This window comes from Cheilinus undulatus, linkage group 14 (assembly GCF_018320785.1).
Source record: "Cheilinus undulatus linkage group 14, ASM1832078v1, whole genome shotgun sequence".
Lineage (NCBI taxonomy): Eukaryota > Metazoa > Chordata > Actinopteri > Labriformes > Labridae > Cheilinus > Cheilinus undulatus.
In genome coordinates, this window is record NC_054878.1 from 6668193 (window position 1) to 6685528 (window position 17336).

The window sequence follows — 17336 nt, forward strand, 5'->3', positions numbered from 1 at the left end:
CGTCGCATTGTTTTGGATGGCGTCTGTCAAGCTCCCTCAGGAAGACGTTTCAACAGAGCGCGGTCAGGAGGATGGTGTGGGATAACACAAGACATGGCTGTCATGCTCTGACGCTCCAAGTTCTCATGATTGTTCTGCTCTGTGTGTCTGTTTGGGTTCCCCCTAACGCGGTGTGGTAATGGTTGGAGAAGTGAGCGTGTACCTGAGGGCGGGCCAGAAAGAATCCCCAGACAGATTTATAAAAATGTTGTTGAAGGGTAAATGAGAACAAAGCCGTGCCTTCTTTGGGGATATTTCTAGGGCCTATTTATAGCTAAAATAATGGACATAATTCAGCAGCGTTTGCAAAAATTCTGTCCCAGTGTTTAATGTGTCATGATGTTTCTGTTTGTAGTACATTTGTTGTCTGAGCCGTACTGACTAACCACATATCAGTGAGATTTGGAGAATGGAGATAAAACATTTAGTGTCCACAACAATAAACAGGCAGAACTTTGTCCACAACAATAAACCTGCTCCCACTGGTGGTATTTTTATGATTTATTTGTCTCTGTAAACAGAAAACTAAACTAAAGCACAGCTAATAACTAATTATAGATTAAACCTTAAATCATTAGCTACATCTACATCTGCTTGACACTATGTTTTCTACTCCTCTCAAGGACAAGCCTGGTAAAGCTTGACTTTTTACAAACCTGCACCAGGATGTTATTCGGCCGACTTCATTCACCATAACTGTGAGTAAATCTAGGGATGCACGATACTGGACTTTTAGCCAATATCCAATAAGCCGACATTTACAGATTCATTTTAGCTGATACCAATGTTCAAATATGTATTTCAGACCTAAAACTTTAGTCTTTTAGCATATTTTTATATATGAGGATGAACAAAGAAATGAAGTCGAGTACTAAAACCACACTTTAGAGTTAAAAGATTGAGAAAAAACAAATTAAAAGACCTCAACTGGCATAGGTCTGTTGGTCCATCCTTAAACATTACAGAGTTAGTTACTAGTACAAATGGCAAAAATTTACAGTCGATGTACTAATATGCACAGCTGAAATACTGGTAAATTTTGATACCTGCTGATACCAGTATTTGCCTTTTTAAGCCAATATCTGCCGAAATGGAATTTCTCTGCCGCGCTATGATGGTGATGATAGTGACTATCATGGTGATCATTAAAAAAAAAAAAATAGATTATCATTTCCAAAATTAATAGCATGACTATCTAAATACACTGGCATTGATAGCCCTCCAAACAAGAATAGTATTTCCCCTTTTCTCAATCCAGCTGTCTGTGACGACCTGAATCAGATGTAACTACACCAGGTGGCTCAGTTCAGACTGCTGCGACACTCCCGCTTGACAGCTGACTGCAGCCGTAGTGCGCTTTTTCAGAATGTGTCGTTTTCCCTGTTTACACAGAGACGGGGGAGTTTTGAAAAACTTTCACTCTGGTACCCCTTTCTAGGCACTGGTTCCATTTTCAGGCACCAAAACGCTACATAAGGTTTACATTTTCGCCTGACAACATTGTCATGTAAACAGGGCCTCAATAAATCAAATTAAAATTAGTTTCTTTTGAGGCGTGATAACATAGCGGTTGGGTGGAGCTGCCCACTTTGGGTCTCGCCTGTGGCTCCATCCCAGCATGTCCTTTTCTGCTCTCTTTTCCCTGTTTTGGACTCTGTCCACTGTCCTTCTGTATGAATAATGAAATTACAGATCCCCCTCAGTATCTTTTTTTTTTTTAATTAGTTTCTTTATTTAGTCTTTATCACTAGAGTGAGTGCAAGTAAAGCTGGGATAGCTTACATAGATTCTGCTGTGAAATAAAGACTCATCAGATGAACACTGCTTCTCCAGGAAAAGGAAAAAGCACAGCTTTTATTTTGTATCGTTAAAAAAACACATGGAAAAGGAAGTCTTGCCTAGAATTTGCAAACTTCATCAAAACTAAAGAAAAAAATCACTTCAGTTCCCAGAGCTAAAACCTATGATTAACAGATAGTTAAGACCCCAAATATATCTCCAGAAAAAAAGGTCAGAATCTGTGGTTCCTGACCTTTTTCTGCCCTTCAAGAACCCCCACCAGAAAGAGGTGGCTTACATATAAGTTTTAGCATCATTTTTAGGCATTGTCATCGTAAATAGGTCTGCACACTTGCTCATACTAAAAGACTTTTATATAAACTCTGATTACATTTATTATATGCAAATCTAATTTTGCCAGCTACTGTGCAGACAAAGCCTCCAGCCCCCCTGAGATCCCCCTAGACCCCAGAGTGGGAACCATTAGTAAAAATACCAGGAATCTCTAGTGATTCAACATTTTTCTGCAGTTCTGCTCAATTTCCTGAGAGGACACCATTTTGGCCTTCTCTCAGATTAATGGCAATGGACACTAAAATTAAGTATCATTTTGAGTTATTGATATTAAGGTGTCCTAGTACTGCAATTTTAAAATCACAATGGTACACCATTTCCATAATATGAAATGTGTCAAAATACCAGTTTAATAAAATGTATTATTCCAACAGAGGGTTTGGGCTCTACACATCATTCAGACATTCCAGTTTATTTTAAAGAGTTTACAAAAAAATTCAACGTTCCTTTGCACTGAATTAAACCAAAATGCAGTACCATCAGCTTTTGCCGGCAGCTGCTTGGAGTAGCATGCACTAGCTTTAGCTGCTGCAGGACGGTTTTCATCCTCAGCTGCTAGGATCTGCAGTCAAGCTGACGTATACATTATGATGTGTTCAAGGCCAGCTCAGTTAAACAACAATTAGAACTTCTGACTTAATCAGTGTCATTCTGTGTTCGCTGATGTCTGCTCTGCTCTGGGATTTTTGTTGCTTCTCTGCTTGATGCTTTCTCAGAAGGCTCATGGAAGAGCAGGGGGATCCCAGAACAGCCACACCGCCACACATAGATAGCAGCAATAAGTGCAAATTCATAACTACTACTAAAGAACAGGGTTTATACCTGCTAATCATGTGTTTTCTGACTAAGTGGTCCTGAAGGAATTCAGTTTTTGATGAAAAATTTGAGTAAATCTAGTTGCAAGAATTGTTGTTATTCTTTCTACCACACAAAATTTAAATAATGATAGTAATATAAATAAGGACTTGGATTGACAAGGTTATTATCAGTACACATTAACAGTCTCATCCCCATCAGTTAATAAAATAAAAACTGAAATATATCAAATGAATGACGCTCATATACATGTCTCTAAAACAGTCAGGGTCAAACCCAGCATATATCCCTGGAGCTCAGTATCTTTGTTCTGCAGTGTCAGCAGGAATTGTTGGGAATCAACTGTTCTGTAGCGCTGCCTTATGTTGGAACTTCACAGATCTTTACGTGGCGATCTGCCTCCAGACTAGACTCCGCTTCGCCGCCTCCTGTCCTCAGTAAATGAACGTTAAAGGCTGTTTTTCCCAGCAGTCAGTCAAAGGTGGTTTCCTTCCCCTGCTACTCTTTTATTAAGGGGCTTTGTGGGGAGGAGGGCTTCTGGACGGCATGCCATCTCTGCTCATTGAGGATCTCTGAAATTGTGTTTTGAAAGCTCCCAGCCATAATAAAACGTCGACCTCAAACGTCTGATGGATGTCTTGTATAGTGTAGCTGCGACTGACCACATTGGCTCCTTTCTTTCCTGCTGCTTTTCCTCTAACTTCCTTTCATTCGCTCATTCTCTGTGAATGTTCACAGATCTGTATGTGTAGTATCAAATGGAGGTTTTCTCATACATCTTTTCTTTTTTCTGTTTGATTTCAGAAGATGTTCAAGATGAAGGCTGTTTGCTGCCATAACTGACACCCCAGTGACCTGAAGAGAAAAAGCAGTCCTGACCTGGCGACATACGAATGGCCCAGGGAAGCCACCAGATTGACATTCAGGTTTTGCATGACCTGCGCCAGAAGTTCCCTGAAGTCCCAGAGGGTGTCGTCTCCCAGTGTGTGATACAGGTGAGTCACACTGAAGCACGTCTAGTCTCTGTAAAACCAAGCCATGTTGTTACATCAGGTAACGTCTGGTCATGAAATATTGTCACATCAGGTCAAAACAGGTCACTTTACCTTTAGTTACAGCACATCAAGTCAGTGATTCCCCAAGGGATGATGGGTGGCCTTGACAAGCCTCAATAAAACACATATGTTTGCTAAGGAAAGATTGTGTACATCTGCTGCCAGAAGTGGAAATGTGTTTATATATTATTGTTTTACACCTGACAGTGTTGTGTTGTCATTAACAAATAATAACCTTAGGGGAGGATGTGCACATTTTGTATGCTTTTGATTCTTCATTTTTTGATAATTTTGGCTGTGTTCATGTACATGGCATGCATTCTGAAGATTGTGTTTTATTTGACCTTGTTATTTCAGTTTCAGCGCCCACAGTAAGTCTAAATTACACTGTTGCCCCATTGAAACCCATTCAAACTGCAATGTTTCGATCTCACTTCCATTAAAGCAAAATACATGCATTTTATTATACCTGGGTGTCAATCTGGACTTTTGCCTTGGAACTGATCATTTTTCCTACTCTCCAACAGATGGTGTCATTATGACCATATTTGGAACATGGAGAAAAAACATGCTAAACATGCAAAAAATGTTAATGCATAGAAATCAATTTTGCTGCCAATCATTGAAATATCCCAGACTGTAATGATTCAACACTAAAAGCATTTTATGTTTAGTATAGTTAACATAATTAATTTTTCTTTTTTTTTTTTCCATTGAAAACATAGTGTCATAATGACAAAAAACATGCCATTCAAAGGATTAAAATCTTTAAAAATTATTGAATATTAGAAATCAATAACTCTATCAGCTGCAGGTGAAATATAGCTCAATAAAAGTAGAGCAAAATATTAATGTATGATATTTTTAAAGCTACTGTATGAAATGGACATTTTTTGCACTAAGCAGCTTGAGAATCAGTATTTGACATTGCATAAAAAGTGAAATCGCACTGGCATTCAAGGGGTTAAAATCCTTAAAAATGAATGAATATTTGGTATCAATAATAAGGTCACTTGTAGTTAAAAGGGAATAGCTCAAGGAAAGTAGGATGAAATATTAATGTCTCATATTTTTATAGCTCCCATATGAAAATCAAATTTTTTTTGTGCTGTGGTGCTTAAGAGTGAGTATTTTTAATTTGCACAAAATGTGATAGTGCTTAAAACCAATGTTGCTTCTAATCATTGACATATCCCAGGCTGTAGTGATTAAACACAGAAACATACTTTGCATGTTGTATATTGAAATTAGTTCATTTTGATGTTTTTCTTTTATCGAAAAACATGATGGCATAATGACAAAAAACTTGCATTTAAAAGATTAAAATATTTAAAAATTAATATTTTATCAATAATTAGGTCAGTCGCAGGTTAAAAAAAAAAAACGAAACAAAAAAAACAGCTCAGTAAAAGTGCAACAAGTTGCTGCCAATCATTGACATATCCCAGGCTGTAATAATTCAACAAAAAATATTTTGGATGTAGTTTGTTGAAAATAATTCCTTTTTTTTGTTTCTGTTTTTTTTTTTTTTTTTTTTTTTTAAATCAAAAACGTGATCTAATAGTGACAAAATACTGGCATTCAAAGGGTTAAAATCTTTAGAAATTAATGAATATTTTGATATCATTTACTAAGACAGTTGTAGGTAAAAAAAAAAAAGCTGAATAAAAGTAAAAAAATAAAAATTCATAAAAATTTTATAGCTACTAAATGAAAGTCACATTTTTTGCACTAAGAAGATTTAGAGTCAGTATTTGACATTGCACAAAAAATGATAATGCATAAAAAAAACAATGTTGCTGCTAATCATTGACATATCACTGGCTTGATTAACACAAAAACAATATTTTGCATGTAGTATATTGAAAACAATTCATTTTAATGTTTTTTATAGCATCTAAAAACATATTGGCATCATGAAAATTTCTTTCAAAGGGTTAAAATCTTTAAAATTGAATGAATATTTGATATCAATAATTAGGTCAGTTGTAGGTAAAAAGTAAAAGTAAATTAAATATTATTGTATAATATTTTATAGCTATTCTCTGAAAAGCAGATTTTTTGCACTTAGCAGCTTGACTGTGACTAATATTAAAACTATCTCTAAGGGTTAAATGTGATCATAAAAATGATATAAAGACTTCTCTATCTACATCAGTTTTTTATTTCTACTGAATGTAAACACATTTTGAAACTGGTTATGTAAAGCTGCTGATGAGAGGTTGTAATTCAGTGATTTGGAATATATTTAACTGTCATTTCATGAGTTCACTCCACCCATTAGACCTCACCTTTACATTCTGACCATAAAAATTGATATTTATATTAAGTTGCCTTCTTTCTTCTTCTTTTAGAACAACAACAATTTGGACGCCTGCTGTGAATACCTGTCTAAAGTCAGCCCGAGCTACCTGTACAGTGAAGAAGGAAACCTCAGCTTTTCTGACGACCCCAGCTACACCCGGCTCCGTAATCACATGACCCAGCTTAACCTGGGCCTGCAGTCTCAGAATGTGCACGTGGCCCCGGTTCGGGACGGCCTGAGAATGAACGGCAGTCGGACTCTTGCCCACAGCCTGAGTGACGGGCCCCTCCAGACAAGCCAGGCCCCTAACAGTGACTTCTTTCAGCAGGAGCCCCAGTCCGCCCCAGTGCAGGTGCCCTCCAGCCTCAATGTTTTCGGTGTGATGGAGCCCACACGCAAACCGCAACCTCCCCAGCACCTCGGACTCTTCCCTCTGGGTGTCAAAGGGCCGACTATGGGCGTCCCGCAGACCCCACGCTTCAATCCAATCACGGTGACGCTGGCCCCCAACATCCAGACAGGCCGCAGCACCCCCACGTCTTTGCACATACACGGCGGCCCTCAATCGGGCCTCAGCAGTCCACAGGGTAACTCCATCTACATCAGGCCCTACGTCAGCCAGTCCGGTACGACCCGGCAGAACCAGCAGCAGGGGGGGCGGGCCCAGTACAGCCCCACCTCCCAGCCCCAGCAGCAGATCTACCAGATCTCACACCCCGGCTCCTGGTCCGGCTCCTCTTCACATACCTCACAGACCCAGGGCCATCAGACCTCTCACGTCTACATGCCCATCAGCTCGCCCACAAACCCCCAGGCGCCGTCGATTCTTCCAACTGGAAGCCAGGCCTCCTCCTCTGGTGTCTCCTCCTGCTCCTCTTCCTCTTCCGCCTCCTCAGTCATGCCCATCAGCCAGTACAACATCCAGAACATCTCCACAGGCCCACGGAAGAACCAGATCGAGATCAAACTTGAATCTCCTCAGAGGAGCAACTCCACCACGGCCGTGCTGCGGACCAGCAGCGGGCCCCGCTCCTCTTCAACCTCCTCCTCCTGCCCTTCGTCTTCTTCATCTTCGACCGGTGTGGCCGCTGTCCCCACCACCCCTCTGTCCATCGGAGGTCCGGGTCTGAGCCGCAGCCAGCCCACTGTTTACATATCTGCCAGCCCGCCGACCGCTGCTACCACGCCGTCTGAAGACGCCGTTATGGCCTCTGCCGGCTCTCGCTCCCAGCCCAAGTTTTACATTTCAGCCAATGCCTCCAGTGACGACAGCGGGGGCAGGAACCCCCCCACAGTCTACATCTCAGCCAACCCGCCCTTACAGGGGCCTTCAGGGGCCAGGAACATGGGGGGCCAAGTGAGTATGGGCCCTGCCTACATCCACCACCATCCTCCAAAGTCCCGTGCGTCTGTGGGCGGGGGCGGCACGGCCTCATCCCCTCGTGTGGTTGTGACTCAGCCCAACACCAAATACACTTTTAAAATCACAGTGTCCCCCAATAAGCCCCCTGCTGTGTCCCCTGGGGTGGTGTCCCCTACGTTTGAGCCCAACAACCTCCTGAGCTTACCATCAGACCACCACTTTGTGGAGCCAGACCCCCTCCATCTCTCCGACCCGCTGTCTCCTCACAGGGAGAGGCCGAGTGAGCCTCGCAGACTCAGCATGGGCTCTGATGACGCAGCGTACACACAAGGTGAGTCACACTGATGATTCATTGATCTACATTTTAACCCAGGGTGCTGAAAAAGATGCACAAAAATATCTGAATCATGGTTTAATAAGTAACATGAACTTCTTTTTAAAATTCATACCATGTTTATCAAGAATACATTTACATGACGGCTGTCAAATAATAAGAATTTTGAATCCCATTATTCTCTGAATTTTTTTTGAACTACGGTTAATCACATCCTTTTCAATTGAATTTTAAACTTTAAATGTTTTTCATTTAAATCGTAAATGTTTAAAATTACTTGATTTTTTTTAACATGTCTCATTTCACTTTAAAAACTCAGAGACAGCTCAGTGGACAATTAAAAGTCATCTGAACCCTTTGCTGTCAAACATTTACTTTTTCACTGTCCCTCTATTTTCTTTTTAGTCCATACCAAGTTCCTAACTTGGTGGTTAAGTTCTTACCTGACACACTGAATAGGCTGTTTCATTTATCCATCGGATGGATATATGAAACATTCATCTGAGGAAGCTCCCATACAAAGCATTTAGGAAGGGCAAGACTTAAAAAAAACCTCAAAGGTGATTGGATGATCATCCTGTCTGTCACATTACAATACGGGCCAATCAGAGCGACACGATAAAAAGGGGTGGACAGGCATGTGCAGCTGCAGTTGAAACCTGAGCTGGAAGAAAGCAAAGCAAGAAACCTGAAGAAAAGCATTTAATGCTGCTTTGCTCTTCTTCTAATGAAGAAATGTCCCATTCTGATTAAACTGATGCTATACCAGTATTAATTTCGTCGACTAAAAACTAAAAATGTTCAACAGCCTTTTTTTCCATGACAAAGACTAAACTAAAACTAACAAAAATAGATCTGTGATGACTAAAACTGACAAAAACTAAGTTTAGTTTTCATCAAGATGTCTGAAACTAGACTAAAATGTAATGTAGTTTTTGCCGGGCATTCAAAATCCTTGATAATTCTCCACTGTGGGTAAATCTGTCAAAAAACAATGCAGCTGTATCTCTTCAGCCTCTCAGCTGTAGAAAGCAGGGACCCCAGGTTTGGCAGAGTGCAGAGAGCACACTACCATCATTTGGTACCAGATTTAGACAAGAAAATAAATGCTTGGAGTAAAAGTACAGACTGAAATGTGAGGACTTTTCATGGACTAAAACTAGACTAAAATGTTTTGAGTTTTCATCGACTGAAACTCTAAAGGGTAGAAATGACTAAAATGTGACTAAAACTAAAATGCATTTAATTTAAAGACTGAAACTAAGACTAAAATTTTAAAAAGCTGCCAAAATTAACACTGCGCTATACTAAAGCTACATCCATGCTAATAGCTACACCAGCAGTATCCATTTTATTCACTGGGAAACAATGGCAAACTCATGCTGGGAGGAGAGTATCCTCCAATTTAAAAAGCTTTCGGTGTTGTTTTATGGTCTTAATTTCACACAGAAACATAAAAAAAACTCCCAGTGTACTTGACTATATCTGAGCTAATAACTTCAGTAGTGGCAGCCATTGTTATTGACTTTCAGATGAATTTGCCTTACTGGCATATCCATCTGCTTTAGTAAAGTTCATGTTAAAATCTTTTATCTTCCTATAAAAGCAGGTCTGTATTCAAACCTGAAGTGAATTACCCTTGGTTCACAGTAGGAAAATCTAAAATGATATAAAAACTGTTTTACATGCAAAAAATAGTGGAATTTTACAAAGCAGTAAAAGGATGAAATTATTTTGATGAACTACTGAAATTATGTGATTAATCGCACTCAGAATTTGACAGCCCTATAGTGTTTTTTTTTGTCGTTTTGTGTTTTTCTACCATCTTAAACTAAGGGTAATTGACTTCCTGTTTGGATATAGACCTGCTTCTATAGATACATCAAAGATTTTAACACAAAATTGACCACAAGTAGGAAATTTGTGTGGAGTTTAAAGCAAATAAGGGAACAGTAGAAAGGTAAATCTTTGATTTCTTATTGTACAGATAACTTTAAATTGTCGACTAAGCTGTTGGTGAGTTTTTAGAGTGAAATGAGACATTAAAGGGCAGCAGTGGACTTATTTTACATCACTGTGGCTGCAGGATGGCACTGCTGTAGTTTAACTACAGTGTGCAGAAAGGGACAATAAAGGATGTGATTAACTGTGATTTTGAAAAAAATCAATGCACTAATTGCAGATCTTAGTTTCTCAAGATTAAGGCAATTGATCTCAGCTGGCGTAGTTTATTATTTCCTGATATCAGGATGCCACTGACGATGGATTGTTAATGCATTGTGTGGATGCTGGAATTAAAATGCAGTCACTGGGATCTGAATGCCCAAATTTATTGTTAATCTGCAGTTATTGTCTGAACAACCCAATAGAAATACAGGATTGCTTTATATGTAATTAGACACAGAGCCTCACACCTTCATCCACCTTTAAAATTTAAAAAACACATGATAATAACAGAGCATGATGCAGCACAGAGAGGAGAAGCATGCAGTAATATGCATGTTTTACAGACTCTTAACGACAACAGAATGTAGTTTAATGGACAGATATTCATGGACATGTTTGGCTGAGCTTAGAATTGGTAAAGCTGTGAGTTTCTCCCAAACCCAACATGTACAAAATATCAAATATATAGTTATCCACAAAGATGTGGATGAAAAGAAGGCATATACTGCAGTCTTATAATTTTCAAGTCTTGGAAGAGAAATTAAGCTTCTCCATAAATCAAACCTGAAAAAAAAAGTTAAAAAATCATGTCAAAAACTGATTGATTGATTGATTTAAAAACTCCTTAAATGTTTAAGGTAAGTTTAAGCTCAGAAAAGCCATTGTGAACTCTAACTGACCAATAACTGAGACTTGAGAAGCTTCAAAAAGGAGCCTTGCAGGCTACACATGCTTCACTGTGGTCTCTGATTTATTCATATGAATGAAAGCATTTTTAAACCCTTCTTTTCAAAGACCTGCAGACTAAAAGGATCACTCCTGTCAGCTCCAGGTGTTTTATTTGATGAAGGGCCGTGCATGACTGATACTGAATTTGGATTTGGCAGTGCATTATAAAGCTATCCACTATTGGTTCCTTATTTTCCTGACAATAGAACATTTTCATCTGATTATATTTTGAGTGATTCAAGAAATCCCTGCTGTTTTTAACTAAAGCTATTAAAGAGAAGAAGAGTCAGATGTTTAGTCTGCTGTTGGGTCAAATTTAGCTCCTGAAGCCAACCAATGACTGTATCTAGGCACATTTTTCATCTGACATGTATGTTTTTTGTAGCTTTGGAGAGAAGACAGCTTCTCTACACTTTAGCAAACTACACCTCTTAAAAATTGTCATCAAACCTAATATGAATCAAAATGTTTTTTTTTCAGTGACACTAATCCTCTTCCATACAGGGAAATATTACCTCTTAATTTTGATTTTTATAAAGAAGATTCCCAACCTTACATGCCAAATAGACTTTTATGCATATTGGAAAACTTTTAAGTTGATTGGGCAAATATTCTGTCTTTAACATTTGTTATAGGCCCATCAGAACAATAAAAGATAAGGGATGGAGGGTATGTACTGCTGCCAAGGAGTAAACTACACAACATGTAAATAAATGCATGTAAATTAATGATAAGACTGCTAAAAACACGTCACGGACATCAACCCCTCCCTCCATAAAATAGGCTCCTTTGTTATCAGGTTTCACTGGTGACTCTGTTTTCTCAATTCAAGTCTTTAAAAGGTCTTAAAATCGTAAATTCTGAAATTTGTTTTTCTCCAAACCAGTCTGGTTATTCACTGATCAGCTGCAAGAGTTTCAGCTTGAAGCTTTGCATCGTATATCTGTCTGATGACAGAGTCTGGCCAATTTAGCTGCTTTACAATGTCATAACAGGGCAGAGGGGGCTTAAATCAAAAAGCTAAATAGAAAACTTGTATTTGCATTTGTTGTGCAGTCTCTGTGGAGCATACACAGCCGTTATAGCCGTTACATTGATGACAGGAGAGGCTTAGTGTGCAGCAGACTGTCTGACTCATCGATAAGCTACAAGAACAGCAAAAACAGCAAAGCAAAAATGACTAAAAGTCTAAGGAGCTGTCGCTGCTGTAACTGTGACACAGTTCATGTTAGTAGACCTTTTTTTTTTTTTTTAATCCAGAGCAGATTAAGTAGGACACTGGGTCAGAAGGTCAGTATCAGAGGCAGCGTGCCCGATGTGAAGCCCCTCTCGGTGGTAGTCACTACAGCGCAGGAGTCACAGCTGGTGACTCACACGTAATCCAGTAAAAAGCCCAAAAAAGGCAACAACAGTGTGCTCTGACATGTTTGACTCACACCACAGAATCTGCCCGTCTGAGGGGTCGTCAGAGCAAACGCAGCGCTTGGTGCCGAGGACTCACCCTGCAGTCATCACGCCGGCCTCAGCGGGCGACTCACCTCTGCTCCTGTCGAACTCAGAGAATCACAGAGCTGTACCAACACAGTGACAGAGAGGAGGCTTTGGCTCGAGAGTTAAATCACAGTCAGGGAGAGACTCCTAAAATCACACAGTATACTTTATAGGAAAATTACTTTCTTGGCAGGCTGCAGTGGAAAAAGCATTTCAACCAACCACTGGCAGCAAAAACAACTGTATAATATAAATTATCGCTAAAAGAGGTCCTTATCACTTTGCACTTTTCAGCTACTTGACATGTACTAAACAACCAATAAACAAAGGAGAACACAGCTGCTTTAAGGACACCAAACCATTTCTGACTTTGGATTCATCGTATAAACAATTTTGGACATTTCTCTGCTCGTTCCAGCCATTTAGGAAAAACTCAGGATTTTGAAATCTTGGCCATTTTATTGTCAAATATTGGTTTCCAATTGACTTAGAAATACTAAAAGTAATGGATCTGGAATTGATGCAGTAAGACAGGCGATAATGGCTGCAATGTGCCCGATAAAAGTGCAGCCAAAGAAGTGTTTATTTCTAATAACGGGCTCAGACTAATGTCTGACAGCAGCAGAACTCAGGAAATGCTGCTACTGCCATGCTTCAACTTGTTAGTTATAAGGCTTAACATTCAGGGCAACAACTGACTTTGACTTATGCTTTTTTCTGTTTTATATTGAAATATGAAAATTACACAAAATTGAAAACTAGAAAAAAATGTTTGCATGCAAATAGTTAGCTGGCATGACATTAGAAAACTTTAAAATATGTGATTACTTTATTTAATAGTGCACATAAGCTATAACTAGTTTTTTATGTCTGATGTTTATTGTCTTATACACATTATTTATCTGAAACATGCCCCACCTGAAGCCAAAAAACTAAATCTTTAACAACAAAATTAGTGCTTTTTAATCTGAGGGAGGCTGATTGTTATGCCCGTCTAGGTGTGTTTGGGACACCATAAAGGCTAGTTTTTTAACACTTTAACCAAAAATAAATGTTTACTCACAAATTAGATTATCTTGAAAAAAATATTTGAATATTGAGAAACTAAACTTGGGGTGAATCAGGTGATCATTAACAAAAATGTCGACTAGAACTGTCAAGATTTATCAAGTTAACCACGATCAAGGTCCGCCATTAGAGCCCCAATTTTTTTTTAAATCCAGATTTATCGTAGGCTTTATTGTCCCTTTCAATAGACTTTAGTAAAGGCATGTGAACGTCTCCTTGCTGCTACAGTGATGTAAAATAAATCCACCACTGCTCCTAAATGTCCTATTTTGCTTTTGAAAAAAACAAAAACTTAAAAGGTCACATATTTCACCCTTTTAAGTAGGGGTGCACCGATCGATCGGCCAAAATCGGAATCAGTGCTGATTTCCTTAATTTTGGGGGATCGGTGATCAGCCTATACTTAGATAAGATCGGTGGATAAGATCAGTTTCATATGTACCTCTACCTACTAAAATGTGAAAAATGAAAGACCAAAGGAACTGATATAATTTAGTAATTCGGACAGAAATGTTGAAACTTTTCATTTATATTTGAGAGAACTACCTCATGTGCAGTTAAAACAAGTTTGTATTGTTTCACAGGAATTGTTCAATGTTTTTCAATAAAATAAGACTGGAACATTGAAGTTGTATGCTGTCAGTTATAAAAAAAAAAAAAAAAAACGGTATCAGCCAAAATCGGAAATGGCAGGTCAGGCTTTTTAAAGATCGGTGATCGGTGATCGGCCAGAAAATTGCAATCAGTGCAGCCCTACTTTTAAGACAAGTTTATATTTTTCCCAGAGGTCCCCAAAACATGCCTGTAAAGTTTTTTTCTGAAAAAAATCTCCAGTATTGGATTTTGTACGTCTAAAAACCCCTCTGTTTCAGCCCTGCTCAGAACAAGCTGTTTCTGTGTCTGTGGCTTTAAATGTTAATGAGCAGTCTGACTCCGCCCCTCTCAGGAAATGTTGTGGCTCTGAGAGGAGGATCAGGAGAGGAGGGCAGAACTTTCTTCCTAGTGGGGAGTGCAAACCGAACCTGGGGGTGGAGCTAACTCCCTACATGACATCATGGGGGAAAACCTGAGAACGGCTTGTTGCAGCACACATTTTCTGAAAGGTGGAGAAAGGCGAGGAGGGCGGATTTTTCTGATTCTTGGGGGGATTGTGGACAGGCCAGGGGCACATATTTTTGTTGGCAAACCCTGAAAAGAGTATTTTAGATCTTTATGTGACCTTTAAGAGCAGCTGAGTGGAAGCCTTTTTAATGATCTCTTATTTCCTTTTCAATCCATAACAAGTTCCTTTTTCCTTGATCAAGTTTGTGTTCAAATCTTTGATCTACAAATAAAGGCAGGTCTGTATCAAAACAGGAAGTCAATTACCAACTAGTTTTTTGATGGTAGAAATGTTTTTAAAAAGTCAAAAAAGTATTTTAAAATGCAAAATAGCAGAATTTTAAAATGTAACAGAAAGGTGCAATAATCATGACTAGCTACAGAAATTCTGCAATTATTTGGCCTGGAAAATTTTATCATTTGTCAAACCCAAAAGAGTTTAACCCAACTAACCTAAGCAATCAAAACCTTTTTCCACACCTGCCTAGCTAACAAACATAAGGTTAAACTGAAGCTGTACTCCAAAATTACCCAACAGAAAGGTAACCAACACTTAAACTCTAGATTGTCATGATAAGAGAATTTTTGATTTAAAAATGATAGAAAAAAATCAAATATTGATCCCTGTTTTAATACCACAGCAGCAAAAACAAACATTATCTGGAGACCTAAAACTGGTTTAATTGTTTTTATTTAATGTGAAGCAGGCATGTTGCCAGCTCTCCAGTATTACCAGATATTATTCCAAGCATGTGGTGTAGATTTAAAATCTCAAACATTTTGACAACTTCAGCATCCGATAGTTGGTGAATGTAATTACATTATCATGGTGTTGAAGCCTGGCCGTTATACCTGAGCCTCAGGTGTGCACACAGTGAGTGGGAAAGAATTTTTTCCGTGTGTTTTATTGCTTTACATTAAGACTTTTGCAATGTGTTTATTGCAGATGCTCCTATGGCAGTAAAAGTGTCACTGTGATTTATTGTCAGCCGTTGTTCCTTGTTTAACCTAAAACATTTACAGACAGAGCCTCGGTTATTAAAACCTGCTTCATTAATCCTCACTATTCACCATAATTTGCTCTTATTCTCTCCTTTGTGTAAATCCAGCCTGTATGCACTCTTTCATCCTGACAGATATTCAGCAAACACACTGTAAGTTTGAAACTGGCGTTTGTTTTCGAGCTGCAGAAGAAGAGGGAGTTGTTTATCATTGACTGCCTGCGTAGGAGGTGTTACAACCTGTCAACAGATACGGGACCGATCATGAATTATGGGAAACACGCTGCAGCAGATCATGTGCACAGTCAGGGCTCTGTATTAATAAAACACTGCTGCAGAATTCGCCTGCAGCACTGTTCTTACTGGGATGGGTCTGATCTGATGTTTACCGTATAATATAGACAACAGGGGAATCTGGTTTCATGTAGTTTCCATGTGTCTTCTTACAACATGCTGCTTTATGTTTAAAACTTGTTTAACTGGGAAATAAGGGCTCAACCCTTAAATCTACCATTATAATACACTGAGTGGCCTGTAGATGTTTTTGTTTTTTTATCAGTATTTCATTTGAAGGAGTTTTTTGTTTTTGTTTCCCGTTTGGTGAACAGTACTAACAATGCTCTTTCTGTTTGTGTGTCGTCCAGCGTTGTTGGTCCATCAGAAGGCCCGCATGGACCGGCTGTGGCACGAGCTAGAGCTGAAGAAGAAGAAGCTGGAGAAGCTAAAAGAGGAAGTCAACGAGATGGAGAACGATTTGACGAGGAGACGGCTGGAGAGATCCAACTCGGCCTCCCAGATTCCTTCAGTAAGCCTAATGCAGTGATTATAACAATTTACAAGACTACAATCATCATAACCCATCCTGTATTTCTGGTGGAAATTTTTAAGTTGAAAAATGAAAAATGTTGTAGAAACATGTAACTTTTGGCCACTGCTCTCTTTGTGCCTTCTTGTGGTTTGTGCCGTCTCTGGTAGTGTTGCATGGTAAAACAAAATTTCAGTGCTTTCTATTAGAAACGTTACGGTACTAGAATAACCTGACATTCTCTATTATTCTTAGGTCAAATATAGCTCTGGTGTAAATGACTGAGTATTAAAAAATGTTATCTGGATTTCTGCGAGACATCCACAGTGTCAAAAATGAGGTACAACCCTAATTCCAAAAAAGTTAGGATGCTGTGTAAAATGTTAATAAAACAGAAGGCAATTAATTGCAAATCTCATAAACTCATATTTTATCCACAGTAGAACATAAACGACACATCAGATGTTGAAACTGATACATTTTAACGTTTCATGATAAATATTAGCTCATTTTGGATTTGATGGCAGCAACACATCTCAGAAAATGTAGGGACGGGACCATGTTTACCGTCTTGTAGCATCCCCTCCTCTTTAAACAGCAGTCTGTAAATGTCTGAGAATGAGGAGACTAGATGCTGGCGTTGTGGGAGAGGAATGTTGTTCCATTCTTGTGTGAACGTAGGATTCTAGCTGCTCAACAGTCCCGGGTCTTCTTTGATGGATTTTTCCAATTTATGATGCTCCAAATGTTTCTGTTGGGGACCGGCCTGGACCGCAGGCAGGCCAGTGTGAAGCCATGCTGTTGTGTTGCTGAAAAGGCCGAGGTAGGGGTGTCAAACTCGAAGTACAGTTATACCCGGGCCACAAGATCATATCATAATTTAACTAAAACTGGCCCCCGGTATAAAGTCTGTCCAGTATGAAATGTAAA

The 17336-nt window shown here is 39.1% G+C and overlaps 1 protein-coding gene across 7 annotated transcripts in view; it reads left to right on the forward strand.

The window, feature by feature from the left end:
- tab2 (TGF-beta activated kinase 1 (MAP3K7) binding protein 2) overlaps positions 1–17336 on the forward strand; it is an 81270-nt gene that overhangs the window by 48778 nt on the left and 15156 nt on the right. For 6 of the 7 annotated variants that reach the window (XM_041804984.1, XM_041804988.1, XM_041804987.1 and 3 more), the window contains 3 exons: positions 3793–3983; positions 6398–8042; positions 16246–16406. In XM_041804984.1, the coding sequence (XP_041660918.1) occupies positions 3882–3983; positions 6398–8042; positions 16246–16406 (1908 nt within the window). In that variant the 5' untranslated portion in view covers positions 3793–3881. The remainder of the gene's footprint in view (positions 1–3792; positions 3984–6397; positions 8043–16245; positions 16407–17336) is intronic. The other variant, XM_041804986.1, reaches the window with a different exon arrangement.